The 23,855-nt window shown below is 44.3% G+C and overlaps 1 protein-coding gene across 3 annotated transcripts in view; it reads left to right on the forward strand.

Moving 5' to 3' along the window:
* Positions 1–23,855, forward strand: part of MICU1 (mitochondrial calcium uptake 1) — an 84,816-nt gene that overhangs the window by 19,685 nt on the left and 41,276 nt on the right. For 2 of the 3 annotated variants that reach the window (XM_082286078.1, XM_082286079.1), the window contains exons 5-6: positions 5,067–5,229; positions 13,451–13,494. In XM_082286078.1, the coding sequence (XP_082142204.1) occupies positions 5,067–5,229; positions 13,451–13,494 (207 nt within the window). Of the gene's footprint in view, positions 1–5,066; positions 5,230–13,450; positions 13,495–22,898; positions 23,057–23,855 lie in introns of those variants that run through there. The other variant, XM_082286080.1, reaches the window with a different exon arrangement.

Here is a 23,855-nt window from a genome sequence, read left to right on the forward strand (position 1 = left end):
AGGTGTACTTTAATTCTTCATTTTATTATTCTGTGCAAATGTAGTTGTTGAAATACAGCCTCAGTCCCTCTTCATGGTTAGTCCTGGCTCTTTCTTGATGCTTCTGGCTATTTCATTTTGAGATCAAACACCTTTTAAAGAGGAGGAAAACCTGAGTAATAAACTCTATTGTTGGCTTGTGACCTGCCTTCACTCTTGGGCAATTCCAGGAGCCCTGTGCTCCTCAGAACTGACAACTGGTTTGGCACTGTCTGAAACCACTGTTATTAAAGGATGTCCTGTAACTGGGAGCTGGCAGACAGCAGTATTTTATTTTTTAAGCCCATCTGGATGTCAGTTTTATTGGTCTGTGTTGGATGACGTAATATTGTTGCAGCACCAAAGAGGAGAAAGGAATTGTGCAGAACATCTACTCCCATTTTGTTAAGATTTGCTTCTGATAATTATTTTTAAGCCTGTATTCTGGAGGTTGCATCTCATTAGCTGTTAAATTGTGGATGGTCATATATAGTGGCTTAACAGCTTCTCATGAAAAATTAAGAGCTGTTTCCTTTGAAGCTGCTGAATTATGTCAGTTCCTGGTCAGAGTAGATTACACAACTTGAGATTTCAAATGCCTCGTGGTATTTGGGGCTCCAGACTCTCTCCTGTTGTGACATGTTGGTGGCAGCTCAGTGAAGTTACATAGTAAGATACTGAGCTGAAATATTCAGAATTGTCCAGGAATGTGGGTTCTTGGAAGCTGCTACTTCTCATGGCGACTGGGTGTCAGGTGCTCTGACAACTCCAGCTCTTGCCAGTTCCACTCAAGAAAAGCAGGTTATTGGTTTTTTCCAGTGTCAGCAGATGGAGGCAGGTTGCAAAGAGTAAACCACAGTCCACTTCCATCCACACTCTTATTTTTGAATACAGTGAGTGTAAAGATTGATTTTTGTCTGACGTGGCTGCTGCCTGGGGAAGCCAGAGGAAGTTTCTTTAGAGGCAAGGACTGTTGTTCCAGTTGTTAGAGATGTGCCTGTGTTGAACAGCTCTTTCTTTCCCAAACTAGGCAGGGAGGAATATAGCCATAATTTCCAAATAAGACACAAGCCAGGTGTGCCCAAAAGATGGGAATAGTGTGTGGCCTGGATCCCTTCTCATCCCAGTCTGCCTTCCTCCGAGAGCAGGAACTCAGGAGCAGCGATTTCCTTGGGAACAGCCCTGTTCAAGACAGCCCTCATCATCTTTGTGCCAACACAAGCCTTTTCTCTGCAGCCCCGAGACAGAATGTACCTTGTGTGGCCTGAATGCCAGTGTTGCAAAGCGCCAATAAAGGCAGGATGTGCCAGCTATTCTCCCAGGTGCCTGCTCCTCGTTTGAGCGGCTCCGCTGTGGGCTCGGTGTTTGATCAGCAGCTGCTGTGGTGAGTCACCTCGGGAGCTGTGTTTGAATGTGGCCAGCTCAGATGGCAGGGGAAGGTGTGCCCCTGCTCCTGGCTCGAAATCAGGGCTGCTCCCAGGATGTGCTGCTCCCCTAATTGTGTCACACCTTGGGGATTCTTGACTCTTCTGCTGTGTAAGAAAACCTCAGCAAACATCACCACCCACAGTAAAAACTCTTCCCATAATGAATTGAAAATAGCGTGGGATTTTCCTTGTGAAAAAATTAAGCCTAATTGGAAGTGTTTAACACTTGTTTGTTATCCTAATGTTGCTCTTAATTAAGTTGATGATTAGCGGTGAAGCAATAAATTAAGTTTGACATTGCTGTTTTGGATAGTGATGCAGTGAGAGGGAAGCTGAAACACAAACCACTCTCAGGTGTTGGGATTGTGTGTGGCTGGTTCCCAAGCACGTGTTGTCTGTGCGGTGTGTCGGTCCTGGATGTGTAGGGCAGGAAAGGAAAAAATTACTTGTGTGCCTGCATAGTTTGAAGGCTAATGAGCTGTAATACATGATGGAGGGGCGGGCTGATGGGTTAATTAACTTGCTAAAAGTGTTGGCATGCAGCAGCAGGGCTGACTTAGCGAGATGTACTGGCAGTGTTTGGGTCCTGCAGGTATCTTGACTTGGGATATTTGTTGTGCCGAGCCTTCATTTGGGTGTGTGTCACAGGAGGAAGCACAAAGAAAATGAGTCCTAATTAATTTATCCTATTAAGATGTGTGCTGTTGCATGGTCAGGGAGGCCCTGGAAGTGCCTTGAGATGTTAATTTAGAGCTTTATTTTCATGTCTGCATAGGATTTAGGGTTTTTTTCTTTTAACCTGAGGCTTAGCATAAACATTGACAGTCTCAACAGCATCTTCATTCTTGCAGAGCAACAGGGATTACTTGCTTGTCTTTCTCCTCTAGTACATGCTCTACTAATAAATGCAAAAAAGGGGTTTTCCCCTTTGGGTCATATCATCTTTCTGGAGGTGGCTGATTACGTGAGGCTGCAGTTCTTGGGGGCAGGATGAGAATTTTGGCTGGTCTTCCTTGCATCAAGGACTGGTGTGTACTGGGGAAAGGTGAGAGGTCAGGAGAGGAGACTCTTGCCTGGCATGATTTTCTGTGCAGGTTGCTTTGAAGCAGTGCAAAACCCCTCACAAGTGGTGGTTGTCTGCACCCAAATGCGTGGGCTCTTATCTCCACATCTGGGTAGGGACCAGGGCACCCCTGTTATCACCCACTTGATGTTTAGCACCCAGACTTGAATAAGTGAGTTTTTTGCCATTTGCAGCATTTTGGCTGCTCCGTTCTTGACCTGGCTTCGTGTTGCACCCAGCCTTGCAGACAGAGGGATGGGCTGTAACATTTGTCAGTTTTTGCCCGCTGATTAGCTCATTAGCAAGAATGATGTAATTGAGTTCAGCTGCAGGCAAAAGGGAAGAAGTGTGGCTGCATTTGCTCCGTTCTTGTAGGGAAGCTTGTGGAAGAAGGGAGATTTCAGTTGTGATGAAAGCAGCCTGTGAGATGCTAAAAAGCAGTTTAAATTCTACTTTTTTGGTCTAGCTTGTGCATTTTTGTGCTGTAAGCTAGACAGGAAATGTGGTTTTGAGCCCATGTTGTTAGTAAGCTGTTGTTGCTTTGGAAGTAATACTCTAAATGTTCTAAACATGAGGAGAAAAGCACCTGACAGCAACAAGACTGACAGTAGCATCTTAGCAGGGCCTTAAAATGGATACAGAGGGAAGAGCCATTGTGGATACGAAGTCAAGTGGGATGAAGTGAAACATGGTTTTACTGGCAGAAACGTCAGGACTCCTGTCTCTGGTGCAGCAGTGGGGTTGTTGAGTTGTGCCTAGCTGGGTTGAGGGAAAGCCTTCGATAGTGCCTTGCAACAAACTTTTCCACAGGCTTGGAAAATTCGGCTAATGAGTTTTTTTTAGCTAGAAAGCAGGCTGTGTTGAGGGGTTGCCATGGATGGAGGAGGCTGGTCATGGTCTGTGGTGTCTGCTCTTGGCTCCAGTCTGGGGTTTCATACTGTCCTTCGGTTTGTCTTGCTTGAAGGTAAAAATACTGAGCTGCTTCTGGCTGATTAAGCTGGGTGGGGCGTTATTCATGAGATCAGGTCAGGCAGGAGGGAGATGTGGGCCTGTACCCATGAGTGGAAAGATCACTTTGGCATAAGGAGCTGCCTCCTGCCAGGTGGGAGCAGTAGACAAAGCCAGAAAGAGGTGGGAAAGTGGGTATCATCTTTTGCTGGGACTTGGAGCTTGGCAATAAAGCAATTGCCTGCATTCCAATGCCCTTATCTGTGGAGAACCTTGTGGACTGAAGCAGTAAAAGTGGGATTAGGTTTGTTGATTAGAGGTGCAAAGGGCATAGGGACAAAAACTTTCTCCTGAAGGAGGGAGGGAGGGAGGAAACTGCCTGTAGTGGTTGATGCGAGGACATGTGAATTAAGGAAAAGCTGTGGTGGTGCAGAGACAAGGGGAGAGAATGCTTTAGGTATTGTCATTCTAGATAATGTCATCTGTGGTTGCATTGCTGGAGGTCTGAGCTGGGGCAGATAAAGAGGAGACTGGCTTTGCTTTACCAAAGCCTGGCTTGGGGGATTCAAAGCATTTGGCTGGTTTTATGCCAGAAATAAGAAAAACTAGAGAGGGTGTCTTCTGTCTGATAAACATCAGGCTGAGGAAGTTGTTTGAGTTTAAGGACAAGGCTGAACCAGGACCAAAGCCAGGAGTGATCTACAGCTGCCTTGGCAGTAGCCTTGATCTTGCTTGTTCTCTTGCAGCACATCATCAGTTGGGCTTTTTCCTTCCTGTGGCTCTGGGCCAGCTGCAGGTTTCAAGTACATTATGGATTGTTGAACATGGCATATAATGCAGGAATGAAAAGCTGAAGTAAGGAGGAAAGTTTTCCATGCTAATACATGATGAAGTGTAGGTGTCTGTGCCTTTTTCCACCCTTGTGGCCTTGTGTTGTGATTTTGTTTAGAAAAGCTTTCTATTGTCTTTGATTAATTCCGGCTGTGTGAGGGGAAACTGATTCTAGGTACAAAAAAAAATCACTGCTGGCAGAGTTAGGAAGAAGCAGATTGGTGGGGAGGACTGAGTTTCTGGGGAATTCTGCCAATGTGATAGAAAAGAGGAAAAAATGATCTTGGGTGACTGAGCAACCAGCTGTGGTGCCAAGTGATTTTTTTCCAGGAGTCTGCTTGAAAGTAAAGGTTTCTCCCAGCTTTCCAAGACTTTTTTCTTTTACTTCATATATTAATCACAAGTCAAACCCTTCAACACTGTGGTTAAAATGTTGGGCTGCTTTAGATTCATAAATGTGATGCCAGTGCTTTTTCTTATGCTCATGTTTTTAAAGCACCTTCAGGGATTTTGTGAATTTGTTTTTCTTCTGCCACCATGAAGAGTCTAAATTTATTCATAATACAGATTTTTAGTGTTTGTTCTTAATCCTGGGACATTAGCAGCTGATATGTCCAATTTTCATGGTTGTTCAAAGGGTTTTTGAAAGGAATAATGCCAAAAGGGTCCAGAGTTGTGTTGTTGCACGCAACTTGTCCTGTGGCAAATCTCTTTGAGGACTTGAGTCACTGTGGGGCAGGGACAGTGCCCATCTAATGCTGGCTAAATCTCATTTCCAGGTGATGGAATACGAGAACAGGATCAGAGCCTACTCCACGCCAGACAAAATCTTCAGATACTTTGCCACGCTGAAGGTCATCAACGAGCACGGCGAGTCCGAGGTTTTCATGACCCCGCAGGATTTTGTGAGATCCATCACCCCCAACGAGAAACAGCCGGAGAGTGAGTGGTGTGTGGGTGGTGGTCAGGGGAACTGCTACTCCCCAGTCTCTGCTACCTGGTCTTTAAACTTCCCAGCTCTCATTGCCAGGGCTAGAAAGCATCTCCTGAACCTCTCCTGCTCCAAGCCCAAAATTAGCCTGAGCCCTTTCATGTTTCCAAAATGCTGATGCAATGTAGCAGTTCTGGCTGGTGTGAGCCCTTGAAGAGCAGATGGGATGCCTTTCTCCTGTATTTAATAGGGAAAGATTACCTTTTACTGGAACACTTCCCAAACCTACAAAAGGAGGTTGCTTCGGCAAGGAGAACCTCAGCAGTAAAGGTTAGTCTCAATGATCTTAGAGGCCTTTTCCAGCCTAAAGGGGTTGAGGCAGCGCCGTGTCAGGGTAGGGCTCATCTCTGCCATCTTCAAATTCCCTGTGGATTAAAGACAAACACATCTCTCGTGACAGCTGGGGGGTTTGGCAGTCAACAAGTGGGAGAGTGACACCTTGCTCTTGTCTGGAAAGCTGTGTCCTGAATATTTGGTGTTGGTGGGGTGTCAGGAGGTTTTTGTCTGTGTTCCATTTTGGAGGAGATTCATGTTTCTTGGTCTCCCACGTTACATCTCAAAGAACGAAACAGTCTTTTGTCAAATTAAAACTCCCCTTGTCTCTGCAGACATTAATGAAGAACTCCAGCCCCCAAATGTTAGCTTTTTGAGTGTGGGGTTTATGTCCAAATTGTGAAACTGTTTTGATGTCTTAGATGACAGCTGCTAAATAAATACTGTGTACCCTTGTGCTTAGAAAATAACAATATGAAGCGTGTGCAGGAGGGAAGAAAAAAATAATCCTGGCATTAGTGTTTGAAGCATGTAGGTGAATTGATATTTAGGTTTCCATCAAGGCCTGGAAATGGCTGTAGTTTCCATGTGAATTAATGGCTGTAGGTTACCATCCTGTCTATCTGCAGCTTCTTGAACTGCTACTTGGAAAAGCAGTAGCACCTGTCTGGAAGCTTAAAAAACATCCTGTGTTTCATTTCAACACATCTGACTCCTTTTTTAGTTCTTCCACATGCTTGGTGCATTTTGAGGTGTGTAAAGAAAATAGGTGGAAGAGGCTCAGCAAACACCTCCTTCAGAGACAAGCAGAGGGGACTAATGGGAAATAATAACTCATAATAACTCATCAGTCTTAGCCACTCACTTCCCACTGTATTCCCATGGTTATCCTGGCTGTTGAAATGGCCCCGTGAAGCCAGTCACTGCCTTTAAGTGCCTGCAAATGCTGCCAGTCAGTGACACACAGCAGCTTGTAAGGGAAGAAAGTGGCCTTAGGTGCTCTTGGGAAATGGAATGGGATGGAAACTGAGCTTGAGCTTCCCATCAGCAGGCAGAGCAGGAAGGTAGGCATCTCAGATTTTGTTGAGTTGAAAAATCTGTCTTCAGAACTCTTACTGTTGTGGATTTACTTCTAGATGGAGCTGCTCTAGGGTGGTGGTTCCTTATGAGCTCTGTACATCATCACAATCACAGTAAATGGGGTTTTTTAATACATAGTGAACAGTAGAAGACTAAAACACTTATTGCTACAATAAAGTCAAACCAGCCATAAATTTGTTCTCCAATGTTTTTAAAGCTGGTAGTAAAAAACAAAAGAAAGATGGGTCTGGTTTTCAGATCAGAAATTGGAAACAAAGAGTGCTACCTGCTGGCCAGATGAGTTCTGTGCTTCACACCCTGCTGGTGCTTTTGACTCATAGGATAATTTAGGTTACAGGTTAGTTGGGAAATGCTGGGGCTGCTTTTTCCATGAGTCACGACTTGGGTGTGCCCTCCACTGGGGCTGGAGCATCCTGCCTTCATCCCAAGGTGTTCCTTGGGGTTGTGATGTAGCCTGGTGCGCTCCTGGGAAACCTCTTTGAGGTAATCCTTCAGTGTGCTCAAGCTGCAGTTTGTAATTTCAGGGAGTAACTTCTTGTAAATGCCTCTGCTGTTTTATGGAGAGAAAACACTGTGGAATATAAGTGATCTGGAGTAATGAGGTAGCTGAGTCCCTGCTGTATTTAAACTGCTCATCTACTGTGAGGTATCATGTGCCTGATTCATTTTTATGGATTACGTAGGGGAAAGTTTGATTTATTGTCAATAAAGTCAGCTTTATTTTAGCCTGTGTTTTGCTAGCTTGGGGAAAATGAATGCCAATTCCTCAGCTCCTGTAGATTGCTTTCTCTGGTTCAGTCAAACTTCCTGCCACAGCATTCCCAAGTAGGCAAAGCTGTGCTTAAGGAATGACGTGCACTTGCTGAGCTTGGAATGGTTTGTCAGAAGAAGCCAAAGAATGGCATTAAACTTGAAAGCCGCTTTAAAAAAATAATTTCTTTCTGTGCTATCTGGGAAGTTCAAGTGCCAGGAGAAGCGTGGGTGGTGATTTCTGCTCCCTGCAGTCCTGTATTATTTTTTTTTCCTCCCACATCCTCTTGTACCTGAGAGATAAGTTTGCTCCAAGAGTGGATGGACAGGGATGGATGGCTGTTTCCTACCTGGTGCTTCCTTGGTACCCCAGTCTCAAACCTGGTGAAAATACACTGAAAACCCTCTGGTGCGAAGTGCAAGGGCTCCCTCCATTTCCCTGAGGTTTTCTGGGTCCATTCTGCACTGATTGTTTTCCTGGGGAAAGTGAGTATTTTGGAGCATCCTGGACTAAGAAGGAGCTGTGTCATGTTCAGCCAGTATCAGTTTTCTTATGGCCTTTGCAATAAGGATTGAAAGAAGTAAAAAATACTTCTTGTATCTCATCCCAGCGTGCTGTAATTGAAGGCAGGTTGTCCCCAAACCAGTCCTGCTCTTCCATCCCTGTATTAACCTCGCTGGTTATCCCAGACTCCTGCCATAGGAAAAATGCATTTCGAGTTTCACCACGTAATGAGCAGCAACTCAGGTATCTGAGCCCTTGGAAGGCTTTTTGTTTGAGTGTAAGAAACCCCAAACATGCTGCTGAGTGCAGCCAGAAGCAGCAGCTGTGCCCCTGCAGGCTCTGTGCACGGGATGGTGATGGAGGAGAGGAGCCGTGAAGGACGGAGGTTATTCCTGGTGGCTGGATCCGAGTGTACAGCTTGCTTCTCCTGTTAGAAATGGTTTGTTTTCCGTGTCTGAACCTCATGAGAAGCTGAGGAGAAGCTGAGCACAAGCTGGCTTCTGGACTGGATTATTTGTCATTTTGATTAAAGTTTATGAAATATGGATCTGATCTCCTGTAGAACCAGCCAGGAGCTGTGACAAGCACTCATGTGATGGAGAGGGGAGAACTCCCTGGGCTGGTACAGATCCCTAAAGTTACACAAAGTGTTCAGCTGGGATATTTAAGACCTAGTAGGAAGCCAGTCCTTCTGGGCTGGGATTCCAGTCCTTCAGGGAGAAGTCGTCAGGAAAAGGATGCCAGTGAGAGGTAACTCAGAGGTACAAGCTGGGGTTCTTTTTTTGTGGAATTTTTGTGGAAATATGTAATTCCTAGGCAAGAATCATCTTTGAGCCTGTCATGCCTGACATGAGACCCCAGGAAAAGAGCCAAGGAGGAGCGAGAGGTGCATTTACATGTATGCTTATGTGCTAAAAGTCAAATAAGTGAGGGCTTCCCATACAGGTGACGGGTTGGTGTGGCTGATCAGGTGTGTTAGGAATGCATGTCTCACAGCGACACTGACTGGCCTGTTGGAGCAGGAGGAGATAGATGAGAACAAGTCCCGTGGTCCTTCGTTCCTGGAACAAAACAGTCCTGCACTTGAACACAAGCCCGAGGCTGTTGTCCCCTGAGAAATCTCAGGCAGCTCATTGTTTGCTTGCAGGTTACATTTTAGATTCAGAGGGGGAATACTCTGAATACAGCAATCAGAAGCTGGATTACAGCTCTGGAGGGGAAAAGTTGCATTTTCTCCTGCAATAATATGCCTGTGGCATATCACAAGCACAGTTAGCAGGCTCTTCAGTCTTCATAATTAGCCCTTTTATTCATCTGCTGGCAAAAAAAAAGAGTCCATGTTATATATTAAGCAGTGGGGGAAAAAGCAGATCATGAGTGAATGTTACCCAAATAACGTGAAAAATCTGACAAGGATATCAAGACTGGAAGGAATTGAAAAGGTTTTTCCATCAGTGGGAAGCTGCTGGTATCCCAGAGGAAATCATGATGGTTTCTAATTGATTTCAACCGTGTTCTTGGTGTAATATAATTGTCCTTCTCCTGGAAGCTTGTGTTTTAAATGGTTTTTAGAACTGCTGTCTATAACCTGCTGCCTATGGATTTATTTTTACAAGATAACATGAAGAGCTTAGTGATTGTCTAGATATTTATCAAGTGTGGTAATTAGCTGGCTTTGAGAAAATCCATGGAAAGTATGTTTTTGTTAATCAATAGGAACATAATAAGCATTTGATTTTAGATTTGGCTATTGCTGAACAAGACTAAGAACAAGTTATTCTGTGTTTTTTCCTTTACATAATTCATTCCTTCTCCATGAAAACATCCTCCCCAGCCCAAAATGAGGGAAGTACATGCAGGGAGTACGGTTCTGCTGTTGAACACCCTCTTTTCCCCATTGTGGCAGGCAGTGAGTGTTAAGTAATTTTTGCTTTATATTGAATCATTTTTATTTTTAGAGTGCTGTGAAAGTACCATCACATGAATAAAAGTGGCAGCCTATATCCCTGGTATTGGTGAGCAAATGGTGTCAGTCTACTCTGAAATAACATTTCTCGTGGTGCTCTGTGCTTAGGTGCTCCGTGGCAGTGCTGCTGTTTATTTCAGGCCCCTGATAGGTGGTATCAGAATTTGTAGGAGTAATAAATAGCGGTAATTAAACTTTCCAGGGAAGCTGATTTGGAAATCATTGCAGGTGACTGAATGCTGCTGGCAGTGAGTGGCTGGTACTGAGCCCTTGGCTGCAGGAGCAAAAGGGATGCGTAGGGAAAGCTGAGGTGTTGTACAGGGTGTCAGGTAAATAAAAGCATATTCTGGGGCAGGTCATGGTGGAAACTCTGGGTGTGTTCAACAGAAACAACTACTGAAGCTCTGGGCGGTCACTGCAATCCAGAGTAGCCATGGTGTGTGTCCCAGGAAAGCTCAAAGCAGCCAGGTATCCTCCTGAAAATTCTGGATTTCATTGCTGCATTTCTTGAGGAAATCCTTTCAACCACTTCTGGCAGAATGCTATTTCAGCCCCTGCTCCCCAGTGAAAGGTGGAAAAGCTCTTTGTTCCTGGTTAAACATGCCTATTAGCCTGTGTTCCTGCAGCTCGGCAGCAATAGCCCAGCCAGGGACTGTTTGTCTTGGGAGTGTGGCACTTAGAGACAATCCTGTGGTGCCTTTAACACAGCACTCTGCCTTTTGAAAAACAGAGCTGTAATAGCTCACATTCTTCCCTTCTCTTGTTCAGCTGTGATTGTCCTCATCCATGCAGTGTTTCCATTGGCTCTCCTGGCTGCACAAATGCTGAATTCCTATTGTAGCAACTTGGACGAAAAGCCTCTTGGGGTCTTTATGTAATTTAAAGACAGACCCCAGGCACCAGGTAACAGACCCTCTTTGTTGGTTTCCTTTTGTCAGGTTTAAAGGCTTGTGGAAAAACAGGCAGCTAAGTCCTTAAAAAAGAAAATAAACTGTACTGGAAAAGGAAAATGTATAGAGTAAAACTGTATGCCTTGAACATAAATGCCCCTTTTCAGCTTTTGAATTGGCTTCTTCTCTCAGGTCCTATGTAAGAGGAACTTCACAGAGGAATTTAAGTGTGCAGCTTAATTGATGCAGCAGAGGAAACGGGACATGGTTGTGCATGGCTGGGAGGGTGACCATAAGACGCTGGTGGGAGCCAATGTGCTTGTGTGTGCAGTGGAATTGTGGAACCATCAGGGCTGGAAAAGATTTTAGGGTTGAGTTCAACCACTGGCCCAGCACTGCCAAGGCCACCACTAAACCATGTCCCCAGGTGCCACATCTGTGTGGCTTTTAAATCCCTCGAGGGATGGTGACTCCACCACTGCCCTGGGCAGCCTGTGCCAGCGCTTGACCACCCTTTTGGTGAAGGAATTTTCCTGATATCCAATCTAAACCTCCCCTGGCCCAGCCTGAGGCCGTTTCCCCTTGTCCTGTCCCTGTTCCCTGGCAGCAGAGCCCGACCCCCCCGGCTGCCCCCTCCTGTCAGGGACTTGTGCAGAGCCACAAGGTCCCCCCTGAGCCTCCTTTGCTCCAGGCTCAGCCCCTTTCCCAGCTCCCTCAGCCGCTCCTGGGGCTCCAGCCCCTTCCCAGCTCCGTTCCCTGCCCTGGACACGCTCCAGCCCCTCCAGGGCTCTCTGACCAGGAGGGCCCAGAACTGGACACAGCCCTGAGATCCCTCAGCAGGGCCAGCACAGGGGATGGGCCCTGCCCTGGGCCTGTGGCCACACCAGTGCTGGGACAGCCCAGGGACCATTATTTACATACTGATTAATTACATAAATATTTATTATAATTATTTAGAAATATATTTGGTACTTCTATATATAAAATGACAGTTACCAGCTCATCTTTTATTGCTGTTCATCTAGACAAGCATCCATTCATTTTTGCTCTCTACTGAAACCTGTTCGCTTTCCCAGTGTCCAGTTGCAGGGGGTGCCATACTTTCACTTGCTATTTTTAGCCCATGGCCTTTTTTTGGCTTTCCATGAGTACATGTATAATGTCAGGCTGTCAGGGTTCTGTCTTTCAGCAGCATTTCCTGGCATGGGAAAAGGAGGTGCTCCTGAGAAATGACTTTATTATGACACATGGACATAAGCTCAGCTTAAGTCACCATCCAGATGGATGGTTGGGGTGAGCTCTGACCACATAAAGTATAGTATAATAATCACATTTATCAGACAAATCCTGCCTCTAAATGCACCCATACTTACTGCATTTATACCCACAGCTTGGAGGAGGATAAAATTGAGCAGACTGAAGTCTGAATATGTGTATGAATATGCAATTTGCATTGTTATCAGACCCACAAAATATTGAGAAGGTGCTTTCTGGCTGGAATTTTCACAAGTGCAGAAAGTCCTGCGACAATTGCCTTGATCTTTGAAATTGGAGCTGTAGCTGCTTTGGGTCACAAAGGGCGAGGGGGTCACCCTGGAGCAATGAATAATTCCATTTTCTGCACAATACCATGAAACTTTCCAGTAGACAGGAAGGGTTTCATTAGCCTCTTTCAAAAGCAGGTGACGCAGCAGGCGTGGGGAAGGCTTCATTTTAGTTTTTCCATCTTATTTTCTAATTTAAATTGAAATGAGGATGTGCTAATTACCATAAACAGTGGCAGAAAATGCACGAGACGTCGCTCTGCAGAGGGGTTTTATTCCTCAGAGCACCGAAAATCAGCCTGTGCTCTCCCGAGTTTTACTGGAAGTGCTCAGCTTGAGTTGTGCTTAATCTCTTCTCAGGATGCATCTTCCTGACTTTGGATTGCAAAGATCAGACAGTTGATCTTCCTGCTTTTTTTTCTGTCATCTTGCTTATATGTGCCATCACCGGTGTTAGATGCAGCCTGCTTGGCATTGTGGGTTAGAGGAGGGCTTTGTGCCTTAACTCAGCTAAGGCTGGGATATTTGTTTCCCCTCTTCAACATAAAGTAAGCATTTTGTGACAGTATGAGAGACTTTATTGGTGTAAATAATCCCTCTTCCTGCCTTCCTCCCATCCAGCTAAAGAACTCCACTTCTTGCAAATGCATCTACAACTTACCTCTTTTAAAATCTATTTATTTTATCCTCAAATATGAACAGGCTTTGGCTTTGTTTGGGGATATCCCAGTTAACTATGGGAACAAGTCTTTGTTTTCCCATTTGTGAGCCATTCAAAAGGAGTTAATAAAACCACCAGGAGTCGTAGGTGAAATGTTTGCCTGGTAATAGTGCAAGGATCTACTTTGGGGAGGGTATTTCAGGCTCTTGATAGGTGCTGGTTGCTGAGCTCTTGCTGGCCCTGCTATAGAAGGAGGTTTTCTTCTCTGATTCCATGAGTTTGGTGGTTTTTTGTGTTCAAAATGCAAAGTACAAAATGTACAAAACCAAATAAATTTTTCCTCCTGTCCTTACAGTTTCTGCAGATGTTACTCATACTGTGCATTTTACTTTCCAGTCCTCTCAAACAGAAAACACAAGAAATAGTTGTTTTTACGGTATAAAAGCTTTTTTTTTTGGTAAGTATTTTTTTTTCTCTTTCAGACCTGGGCCTGGACCAGTTCATAGTGAAACGCTACGATGGGAAGGTGAGCACATTAGACTATTACATGTATTTTATTTAATGGCTTTTTTGACCTAGAATCCTTCTGTTATTACCTGTGTGAGGGTGTAAGTTAAATGAAGTGTGTGAAGTGTTCTCTTCTGAGCATTTTGTTTTTCAGTAGCATTGCAGTGCTTTCTCTGTAATGACAGAAAGATTGGTACTATAAAGGGACCTTATTTTAATGTTTACAGACAAACTATTACCACTTCCTATATTCTGGTGGGCTGGGAAATCATGGGTTGTAACCACATTTCTTTGCTGCTTCTTTCTAACTGTGTGAGAGCCCCACAAGTTAAACCATTTCAAGGGAAACTCAGTGGACCTATCCCTTCCAGTCTCATCTCCAGATTCCTAAAGGAAGGAGGTGCTCTCGTGGCTTTTTTTCTGCATCCCAACCATGTATTTCCCCCTTATCAAACAGCCTTTCTCTGTTCCCCTTTTGAGCCCCAGGTCCTTCCTGCAGCAGTGCACAACTGTTCTGGGTGTTTGTGCTGTCATGAGAGGTTTTGGTAAAATCTTAAGCAAGTTCCGATCTAGTTTTGTCTCCCTGTGAAAGTGGAGCCATGTAGCATCCGGCCTGTTATTGTGGATATCACAGACCTAATTATCCACACTGTAAATCCCACTGGTGTGCTAAAGGCAGCTCTAACCCAGGACTGGCAGCTCAGATGGACTCCTTGATGCAGATAACTGCAGGTTAGTTAATTTTCCATCATATCACTAGTGGCACACAATGGTCCTCCAGCTTTTAGCAGCATTTTCACCTGCATCATCTGAAAATAAAGCTTTCAAAGGGGCATCAGCATCTCACCCCCTATTGCTGCAGGGTGCACCTGATACAGAGTGTCAGGCATTTCCAGAAAGCCTCAACACTGGGGAAAAAGAATTTAAAGCTTTATATGTGAGGGCTGAACGTGTGCAATTCCCTGGTTTTGTGTTTAGCAGGGACAGAGATGATCAAATATGTGGGGTCCCTGTCATGAGCACTGGACGAGTGCACTGGTTACCCAGGCAGCAGAGCAGGGCTTTGCTGGAAAACAGACAACAGGGAGGTGGATTTTGGCAGTTAGTTTTGATACATAAAGCTCCAAAGCGTGTCGTGAACACCTGTTTTCTTTTCCCTCCTGCCACAAATGTGATGTCTGCTTTTTGAGGTTAAAAAAAGCCAACCCAGCCAAAGAAAGGACGTATATTCTTTGCAAAATACCCAGTGTTTCTCCCTCTGGTTTCATGACAGTCTGTTTTGCATCCACTCACTTTCATCATTTTATCTTGTCATGCTATCACTCCCATCCCTTAGGCTTTACATAAACAAGATTTGTTTGTAGGGAAGAAGTGCTGAATCCCACACTATTTTTGCTAATTGCTCCTCTGTTCCCGAGTGCTCTGCAGGCGATTCCCAGCACACTGGATAAAAGGTCCAGAGGCAAATCCTTTGGACTCGGCTTTCTGTTCCTTTGCCCCTCAACACCGTGGGTTCTGACCTGTAGTAGACTGAAATAGCTTTTTATATAACTTACAGATGTTGCTGCTGCACTTGGATGTCTCTGTGCTGTGGTTTGATTGCCTGAGAGTGAGGCAGCAGATTCAGGGGACTGCAATGGACTTTGCTTTATTATTGTCTTCTCCTGGGACCTGATTTTTCCACAGCCTAATAACACCCTGGAAGCAGCATGCTCTGAAAATGAAGAAATAGAGGTTCTTGTTTGCTTGGCTGTCTGCTTAAAGACAGCTTGGGACTGGCTACATCTGGCCACGGCTATTAGGGCAGTAATGTCCAGGGGAGAGGATAATTTGAGGAGAGGATAAAATGAGCTGGCCTTGGCTCTCCCTTGGTAATGAAGGAAGCTGACAGTAGATTGATCTGACAGCAACTTGTTCTCATTTTGTTGCTTGCTTTGGGTTTCAGTTAAAAAAAATAACGCTGCTTTTACTCAGCCCAGCACAACTGAAGTGCTGCAGAGCTGACCTCACTCCTTCTGGGTTTCACTTGCATAGTGATAAAACCCTTTTGCATCTCTCCCTCTGTGCCTGGTTCCAGCCACACGCTTCTCTTGGATTATCAAAGCAGCCTCTATGGGAGGGTATTTGCCTTCGTGTGCTGGAGGAGCTGCTGAGCTCAGGCAGAAGGGTGAGAGGGTCATCACTGTTCCCCTAAGCATCCTTATGGATGTTACACAGAGGTAATGGGAATTGTGGTACTCAAAGATAGGCCTGATCACTGGAAATTTCCTCTCCTTTTTTAAGGAGAAAGGAGCTTGGGAACATTTGGACACAAGCAAGCTGTGCTGCTCAAGAGCACTGACAATCCACGGGCCAGATCCTGGCCGAAGAGTGGGAGAGAGGATTGGTTTTAGTTCTGAGCAAAGACAATGCACAGTAATTTGGAAGGAGATTCAGTTAAAAGGTCTGTGCAGTTAGTTGCATTTTAATTACATATTCCAGGACAATGTTTGTAGCATCTGTGTGAATTTTGAGCATGTGTTTTGAGATCTAAATGCTGCAGCATTAGTGAGGTGATGTATGAGCTGCTCCTTTCACAGAACCTGTTTTATTTAGGTAAAACTACCATCAAAACAACCAATTGGCCGTTGTGGGGTGATCAGGACTGATCTTGGCAAAGGATTTTGGGGAGTGATGTGCCACTGTATTGTGCTTGTGTCAGGTTTGCGAGGCAGCTTGCTGTATGTGTGACTGAACGCAACGGTGAGAAGATAATACCCACCTTTTTCCCTTCTTCCTGCCCCTCCTTCTTCCCACTGATAATTTATAGGCTTACTGGACGGGGAGGTAAATGTTACTGCCTTATTAATGGCAACAATGCTCCTGTAATTTGAGCCTAAATGCTTTTTCTTCACTCATGCAAGACCAAAAGCCCTGGAGACACTCATCCAACACAAACCTTTGGTCAGATGTGTGTGCCAGCACGGGCTCATGCTTTTGGGCTGTGTGTGTACAGGGAGGCAACCTGTGGCTCTGTTTTTGTCTAAGAGTGGTGGTTTCTTCCCTAGGGAAGCAAGCTCAGCAAAGTAGGGAAAAGAGGCATTGATTACTATTCATTCAGAGTAGAAAACAGGTATTAATCAGCTTGCAGACATTTCATATGGAGCCTGAGCAGAAGGCTGATGTGAGAACAGACACAATCTCAGGGTGCTGTGGTGTGGAGGTGCCCAGATCATTATTGTCTGTCTACTGCGTTTCCACTGTCTCTTCCCTCTTGCATTTGGCAGTGGGAAAGCAAATGCATTTTTAACCCATCTGTAGGAGAAATAACTCATGTTTTAGTGATGAATATGCTCTCACTAAGTAGTATAGATTTCTTAGCATGTCTAACCTGGCATAAGCTTCATTAATGTTATGTAAGTTGTCGTGCAGTTTTTGTTTAAAATTTTCTTTTTTCATGCTCTCTCTCTTTATTGATGGGATCTTTTTGGCTTATGCATTAATGATTGACAAGGCTAATCTCTCAAAGAAATAAAGAAACAGTGCTGTTCATGTTATTGCTCTCAGTTGTGAGCCGCATATCCACCCTGCCACCAGCCTGATGAGCCAGCACGGGAGCTCCCAGGTTGTCCCCGAGCTGAGCTTCCAGCAGTGCGTCCTGCTGGAAAGGTGAAGGTGAGCTGGAGTGCTTTTAAGAGATCTCTAGCCTATTTTAGGAAATAAACCCCCACTCTAGATGGCTTATTAGTTTAATTAGGATACACTTGACTTGCTCTTTTTCCTCCTGTAGGGAGAATTCCTTGCTACTGCTCGATAAAAGCAAAAGCCTTTGAGCTACCAGCAGCAGCTTTCCCTCCTGCAGTAAGTAATTAGAGGCTTTCAGCGCCCTCTAATTAAATTTATGACTTAAGTATTTCCTGCCAGCATTTATGTTTACTTCTCTGGGTGTTTGGGGATACCATAAAGTAATGCCAAGCAAGGTGAAGGACAAGGAAAATACTTCACATGGTGTCTCTAAGGGCTGGTAAAACATCTGGAATTCACTTCCACTGTAAAATGCAGGATCATACCATGGACCAATGCAATGAGTATCTTCAGCTTCCCTGACGTTGTGCGTCCATTAAAAAACACTTGCTGGGAGTCAGCTCAGGAGGCAGATTTCTTTCCAGATGATTTAAAGAGCATCTCAGGAGCAGAGGAGCTTGAAAAAATGTATTTGGGGAGGATCTCCAAGGAGAAGACTGGAGATAGATGGACCATCCTTTTCTGGTGGATTGAAGGATCTTGCTCTCAGGTTTGAAAAAGCGGGAAGGAAAGTAGCCTTGGTCTGTTAGTCAGAATTTCTGGGATCCTTTGCTCTGTGGATGGGCTTTGGCTGGAGCACGAGGCTCCCACCAGAGTGTGATCAGCTGCCGTAGACCCAAACTTGCAGCAAGGGAGACAAGCTTAAAGTCCTGCTGTCCTTCAGGAGCCAAACACTGGGTCAGAGCTCTGAGCTCCTGGGATGTCTAAGTGCCTCTGAAACCTTAATTGCAAAGGATGCAACTCTAAGTATTGCCTTACTGAAAGCCAGTATCACAGTTCAGTAAAGAGCAGCGTAAAGTGCAGGTGCGCTTGCTTTACGGAGCTCATTGGCTGAGAAGGACACTAGGTATGTTCTTCAGCTTAAATGCAATGAAAACAGGTGAGGAGTCCTCTAAATCCAACTGTGTGAGGTCTTGCCAGTGTCTGTTGTAACGGAGTTTGAAATTCATGTGTCCCCAGTGTCTGCAGTTGAACTGGTGAGGCTGGGTTGTGGCTTGCTTGGAGACACCTTGAAGTGTTCAGCCATTCTGGTCCATAATCCATGTGAAATGTCACTGTCCAGCTTCAGATTCCCTGCTTTTAAATTCCTTCACCCTCTGATCCTGGCACAGGTAGTATTTGCATGATAGCCAGGAGGCATCTTCTTACATGGATAATTACCTTACACTGACCTGTATGAACATTCCTCTGCCATCCCTGAAAAGTGTCATAAGGACGTGGTGGGACAAAATCCTTGCCTGTGGCTGTGTGGAAGCAAGCAGAGATGCAGTTCATTGCAGATAACCAGCAAAGCTGAGCTGAGGTTTTTCTCTTCTTGGCTTTCTTTGCTGGCACCCTGTCCACATTGGTTGGTTTCTTTGCTTGTTGGCTTTCCCTTCCCAGCCAAACTTGACCCTTCTGTCTCCTTCAGTTAGTTCTGATGTTTCCCTATTTGCTGGGACCTGTGTGGACACTGAACTTTGCAAATTCTTCTCTTGGTTTGTTTTTAATAAAACTGAATTTCGTCAAAGAAAATACTTAATTGTTTCTAACACAGTGCACAAACATCCCTGTGGGCACCTGGGCTGCTTTAGGTACAGGACAAGTGTCTTCTTTTCCTACCTTCTCTGCCAAACAGTTGTGGTGCATTTTGGCTTTGACAAAGCTCTACATGCTGTTACCTCTTTGTGTCCCTAATTCTGCTGCTTGTTTCCGCAGGGCTCCTACTAAAATCCTCTGGTTGCTCTTTGTCCTCTTTTATTCTGGTTTCTAGGTACCTGACGGGAGTTTCTTCCAGCCACTGATATCTCTGATACTTGTCTTTATTCTAATTCTGGTTTGTGGTGGTTTTTTGTGTAACCAAGCATTCCCTCATTTTCTTCCCTTTTCTAACCCTCTCCCCTCCCACCAGGATTTCTGGCAGGTACAAAGCAGACAGCATGTGCTTTGATTAATTTGTGCTTCAGACCTCATAATATGCACTTTTCATGTGAAAGGGACAGTGTATGCTCACCTGTTCTCTCTGCTCCTCTAATAAATAATTCTGAGTGCTCTCCTTGATCCTCAGCCTGAAGGATTTATTTCAGAATACCTGAGTTTGGCTTGTGGATAGAAGTCCTCAGGGTAGCCATTAATACCTGGCTCTATTAACAGGAATTGCTTTGAGCAGAGCTCAAACGTGTTTCCCTGCCCTCCTGGTTTCACAGTGTCCTCTGAGGCTTCTGTCTTATTTTGCAGCTTGATGAGACTGTGATAGAGCTGGCTCTGCTGGAAAATGTTTTCCCCTTGAGGCCACAAAGTTAGTTTGATTCCCTGGCCTAATACTTCGAGGAAACATCATCTATTTGAAGGTGTGTAGGTTTGGGAAAGGTTACATTTGCAGACTTGAGTTTTTCAAGTTATGGAATCATGTAGAGTGAACTGTATTAAAGAATATGTTAGGTAGAAGATATTTAGTTGTTATAGTTCATAAAATGTTTTGTACGAAAAAGAACTAGAAACCAAAGGGGAGTTCGTTCAGTATTAGTAAGTAAAGAGGAAAGTATCTCTAAACACTTTGAGTTTGCCCTGTAGTTTTGTGACCTTAATGAAATCCATAGGGAAAGTTAGGGAAAAATAAACAACTTGGTAATATGCCCTCAGTGGGTGTATGCAGTCTTTTAATCAAAAATGGTTTCTGGGGTATTTCTGGCTTTAATTTCTTTGATAGTTTTGCTGGTGTTAGTTTAATGCTTAATACTTGAGGGACACAAAAGCAAGCTCTGAGAACTCTGTCCTCGGGCAACATGGTGTTAGTAGGGAGAAGGGGTATGGATGGAGAGAGTGGCAGGGAATGTTTTAGGAGATGCTTGACTTCGCTTGACTACAAAAGGAGGGAAAATCTGGGTGGGAGAAGCAGGTGAAGAAAAAAAAGGACAGAGAGGGAAAGACAATTGGTGAGTTGTAGAACTGGCAAGATTTTGGAGGGTGAGTACCAAGTGCACAGCCCCGACCTCGTCAACTGAGCCAGTGTTTAATAATCACTTTTTATAGAGAATTATTATTTTCCTTCTCGTGTCCTCTCACACTGGGATTTGTGTCTGAGAGAAGGAGCAGGGCATTTTCCACACAGTGAGTTCATCTTGCTAATGCAGGCTGAGATGAGGGAGAGCAGCATCCCAATTTCCATCAGAGACCTAAACAGCCATTTAAATTCAAAGGTGGCAAAACTCAGCTCATTTTAGAAGCTTGATGTGGGCCATCAAGGAACCTAATTTCAACCCTCCCCCATGAAATTTCGGTGCAAAATGCCCTTGTGGTCCTACAGATTGTGATTTCATTACCCTGCAGAGAGCTGAGGGGAGCACAAGTGTAGACTGTCCCTTTTCCAAGGCGTTCCCTATTTGCTTTTCCAGCAGGGGTTTCTCCCTTGCATGAGTGGCTCCGCTGCCTGCCGAGGGTCGGGGAAGTCTGTGTCGTTGATCTTCTGGGTTGTACAGAATGCTGGCCTTGCATTTCAGGTGCCCTTTGTTTGAAAGGTGGTTTGAATATTTACAGCCTTGCTGGAAGGGAGGGAATGTCCATTTCTCTTTCCAGTCGCAGGAGTCCACCTGCAGTAATAATTGCTGCCTAAGTTTTCATTCTCTGGACGTGCTCAAATTTGGAGTGAGAGAATATGCAGGACAACCTCACCCATGGCCAGCTCTGTATTTTTGCGGCCCTGTGTAGATACACAGATAAAATAACCCCCCAAACCCAAAAGTTTAAAAAACCTCTTGATTAAAATATACTCTTGAAAGGTGTTATCTGCTAATTATGCAGAATTATCTGCCAATGGTAAATTTTAAGCACTTTCTTAGGTCAGCACTCAGCCACCACAATTTGCTGTGGAGAACCTGTGTGTTTCCTTGTGTTGGTGTGCACACTTCATAGTAAATGATCATTTCTAGTGGCTCCAGATAATGTGAGCTTTCCCATGGCTAAAAGAAGTTTATGAGTTTCAAAAGGTCCTTGTGCTGTTTCCATCACAGCCTCAAACACTTTTTTTCTTATTTAATGATACAGGAAAAGTGATACAAATATGCCAGGCGGAGTATTTAAAATTACTTATTTTGCATCCACATTATAGAAGTGGCTTTAAAAACTTAAATCCCTCAGTTTTCCCTCAAGTCCCTTTTGTGTCCGTGTTTCCTAGTGCAGAGGGACCTCCCCTATCCGTTTTTCCCTAAAGGACTTTTGAACATTTGGGCTGAAAGGCTCAATTTTTAAATCTGATCCTGAAAGCCTTTTTATTTCTTAATTCAGTTTTCTTAAAGTGAGATGCCCAAAATCTCTAGGTACATGGCTTTGACTCTTTAAAGTTGAAATCTTAAAAAAAATGAGGAAAAATTTAAAATGTCTGTGTTTTCAGTGTTTTGATGCAGACAGAGTTGAAAGCATTTGTATTTTTAATTACCACACGGAGCTGGTTTGCACTGGAATTTCTTAAGGGTTTTCCCTTGTCTGTTACCAAGTCTCTTAGTATATATTTCCCTGGATTTTCAACAGCCCTGCTTGGGAAAAAGCTGCAATAATCTGTGTCTATCCTGCTGGCAAATAGGACTTCTTTTCCTACATTCCTACAGTTAACCATGAAAGAAATACATTAATAGATGTCTTATTTTAATGTTTTCCAAAACTGAAGGTGGTCAGTTGGGACTGAAAGAGAATTGCTCTGCATACAGGTGACTTCTCTCCACTCTCATGGGTTTGTATTTGCTCACACAATATTGGTCACCTGGAAGTGTTTCTGTTCAAAAGGAACAAACCAAGTATGACGATGTTTGTCAGTAAAAGGTGGTTCATTCTTCATCTAAAATCCCTAGCTAATTGACAAAATTGCTTCCTGGTTCTGGAGAAATATTAATTATCTCTCATGGATATTTACTTCATCATTGTTCTGGAAGGCGTAAGTGGTCACATAAGGCTGATAAATTCCTGAAGCTTTGGTTCATGGAAGTGCAAAGGTGGTGCTGAAATATAAATTACAGCAATAAATATGCCCAAAGTGTCCTTTCCTTCTTCAGATGGAAACCCAAACTGGCAGCTCTGAGAGACTTCCCAAGAATGTGTTCTTCACAAATGAAATGCTGTAGTTTCTGGGATGCCAGATGAAGTGGAGCTGCCAGGATTTAGGTGCTCAGGCTTTTCTAGGCCTGCATTAGGAATGGGAACACCAGCACTGTGTGTCCATCTCTGCCTCTGCAGAGAAGGCATCCCTCCATGTGCAAAAATACACCTCCATTTTTCAGATTTGCATAATTCAGTATTACCGTGTTTCACTCCTCACTCAGCCCTGGAAAAACAATTTAAAAATCCAAAATAAAGGTAATATTTGGTGAGGAACGTAAGGATTCGGTGGGGTTTTTCCACCAAATCCTTTGTTACTTGGGAGCTGTACTTGACTTAAGGGAGGCTCTAGCAGCAGATCAGTTTTGGGGTGGAATATGTGAAGTTTGTGATGTATCTTGGGATGCTTTGCAGCCAGCCTGTACATAAAAAACTCAGGGGAGTTGCCTGCATGCAGCACATGACTTTGTCCTCCAGCACGTGGGTTTGGGGGAGCTTGGTCACTGCACAGATCTGTTAAACCCACATCCTGGTGCTGCTTGAGCTTGGAGCCTGAGTTGGGAAGGGCAAGTCAAGCTCTGTATCTTGAATTTGAGTTTGTTTTTTGACCTGTCATTGATGTCTGGAACTGTAAGAGAATCTGCCCGAGCACCTGTCACAAGTTTTGTTCCACTGACACTGGACTGGTGGCTTCTCACTGAACTTACACAGCCATGCTTGTGCCAAAAGCAGTGAGATATTTGAATTTATTTTTCTTTTTACATGTTAATTTGGATGTCTGCTCATCTGTGTGCTTGTTAAATATGAATCTACTGCTTGATTAAAAAGTACATCATAATTGTAAACTGTTCCCCATGGCTTGCTGACTCGTGAATGCTCGGGCTTGAATGTTTGTTTGGGGTGTGCTGAATGATCTTAGCCAATTACTCTGGTTTTGGGAGTGGATTTAACACAGAAAAAAATGTTACACGGAAGACATTTGATTGTTTTGACTGAGCACTTTGAGAATTACCTTGTGCTCAGATAAAAGGCTGTGGATAATTAATTTGTGGAGATGACGTGTCTCTAAAAGAGGGTGGAGGTTTGGAAAGGGATTTTTGCCTGGGTGTTCTGATGCTGTGCATCACCCTTCTGCTGGAAGGAAGGTGGGCTGTGGGAGAGGGTGTTTGAGGTGTTAGTGAGGGCTGACTTTGGGTCAATCACCGTGAACTCTGAGCGATGACAACAGCCCACGTTGTGCTTTGTGAAGTAGGTAGATTGATTCATTTTATTTTATTTTTCCTGGAGGTTATCTATGGTTCCTTGCACTATAGTGTTCCTGGTGGGGAATGAAGCCTGGGAATGCTTTGAGCCTTTCCTGTAGTGGGGTGAGCTTCCCACAAAGTTCATGGGAAGCAATCAAACACACAGCTTCTCACTGAGACAGAGGAAAATAAATGGGAGAGTTGGGAACTTTTTAAAGCTTCTGTTCTGCTGCTGGGACCCTGAAAATCTGATTGATCAGGGCAGTTGTTATTTTCTCTTAAGATC

The sequence above is a fragment of the Coloeus monedula genome (genome assembly GCF_965178545.1).
Source record: "Coloeus monedula genome assembly, chromosome: 8".
NCBI lineage: Eukaryota > Metazoa > Chordata > Aves > Passeriformes > Corvidae > Coloeus > Coloeus monedula.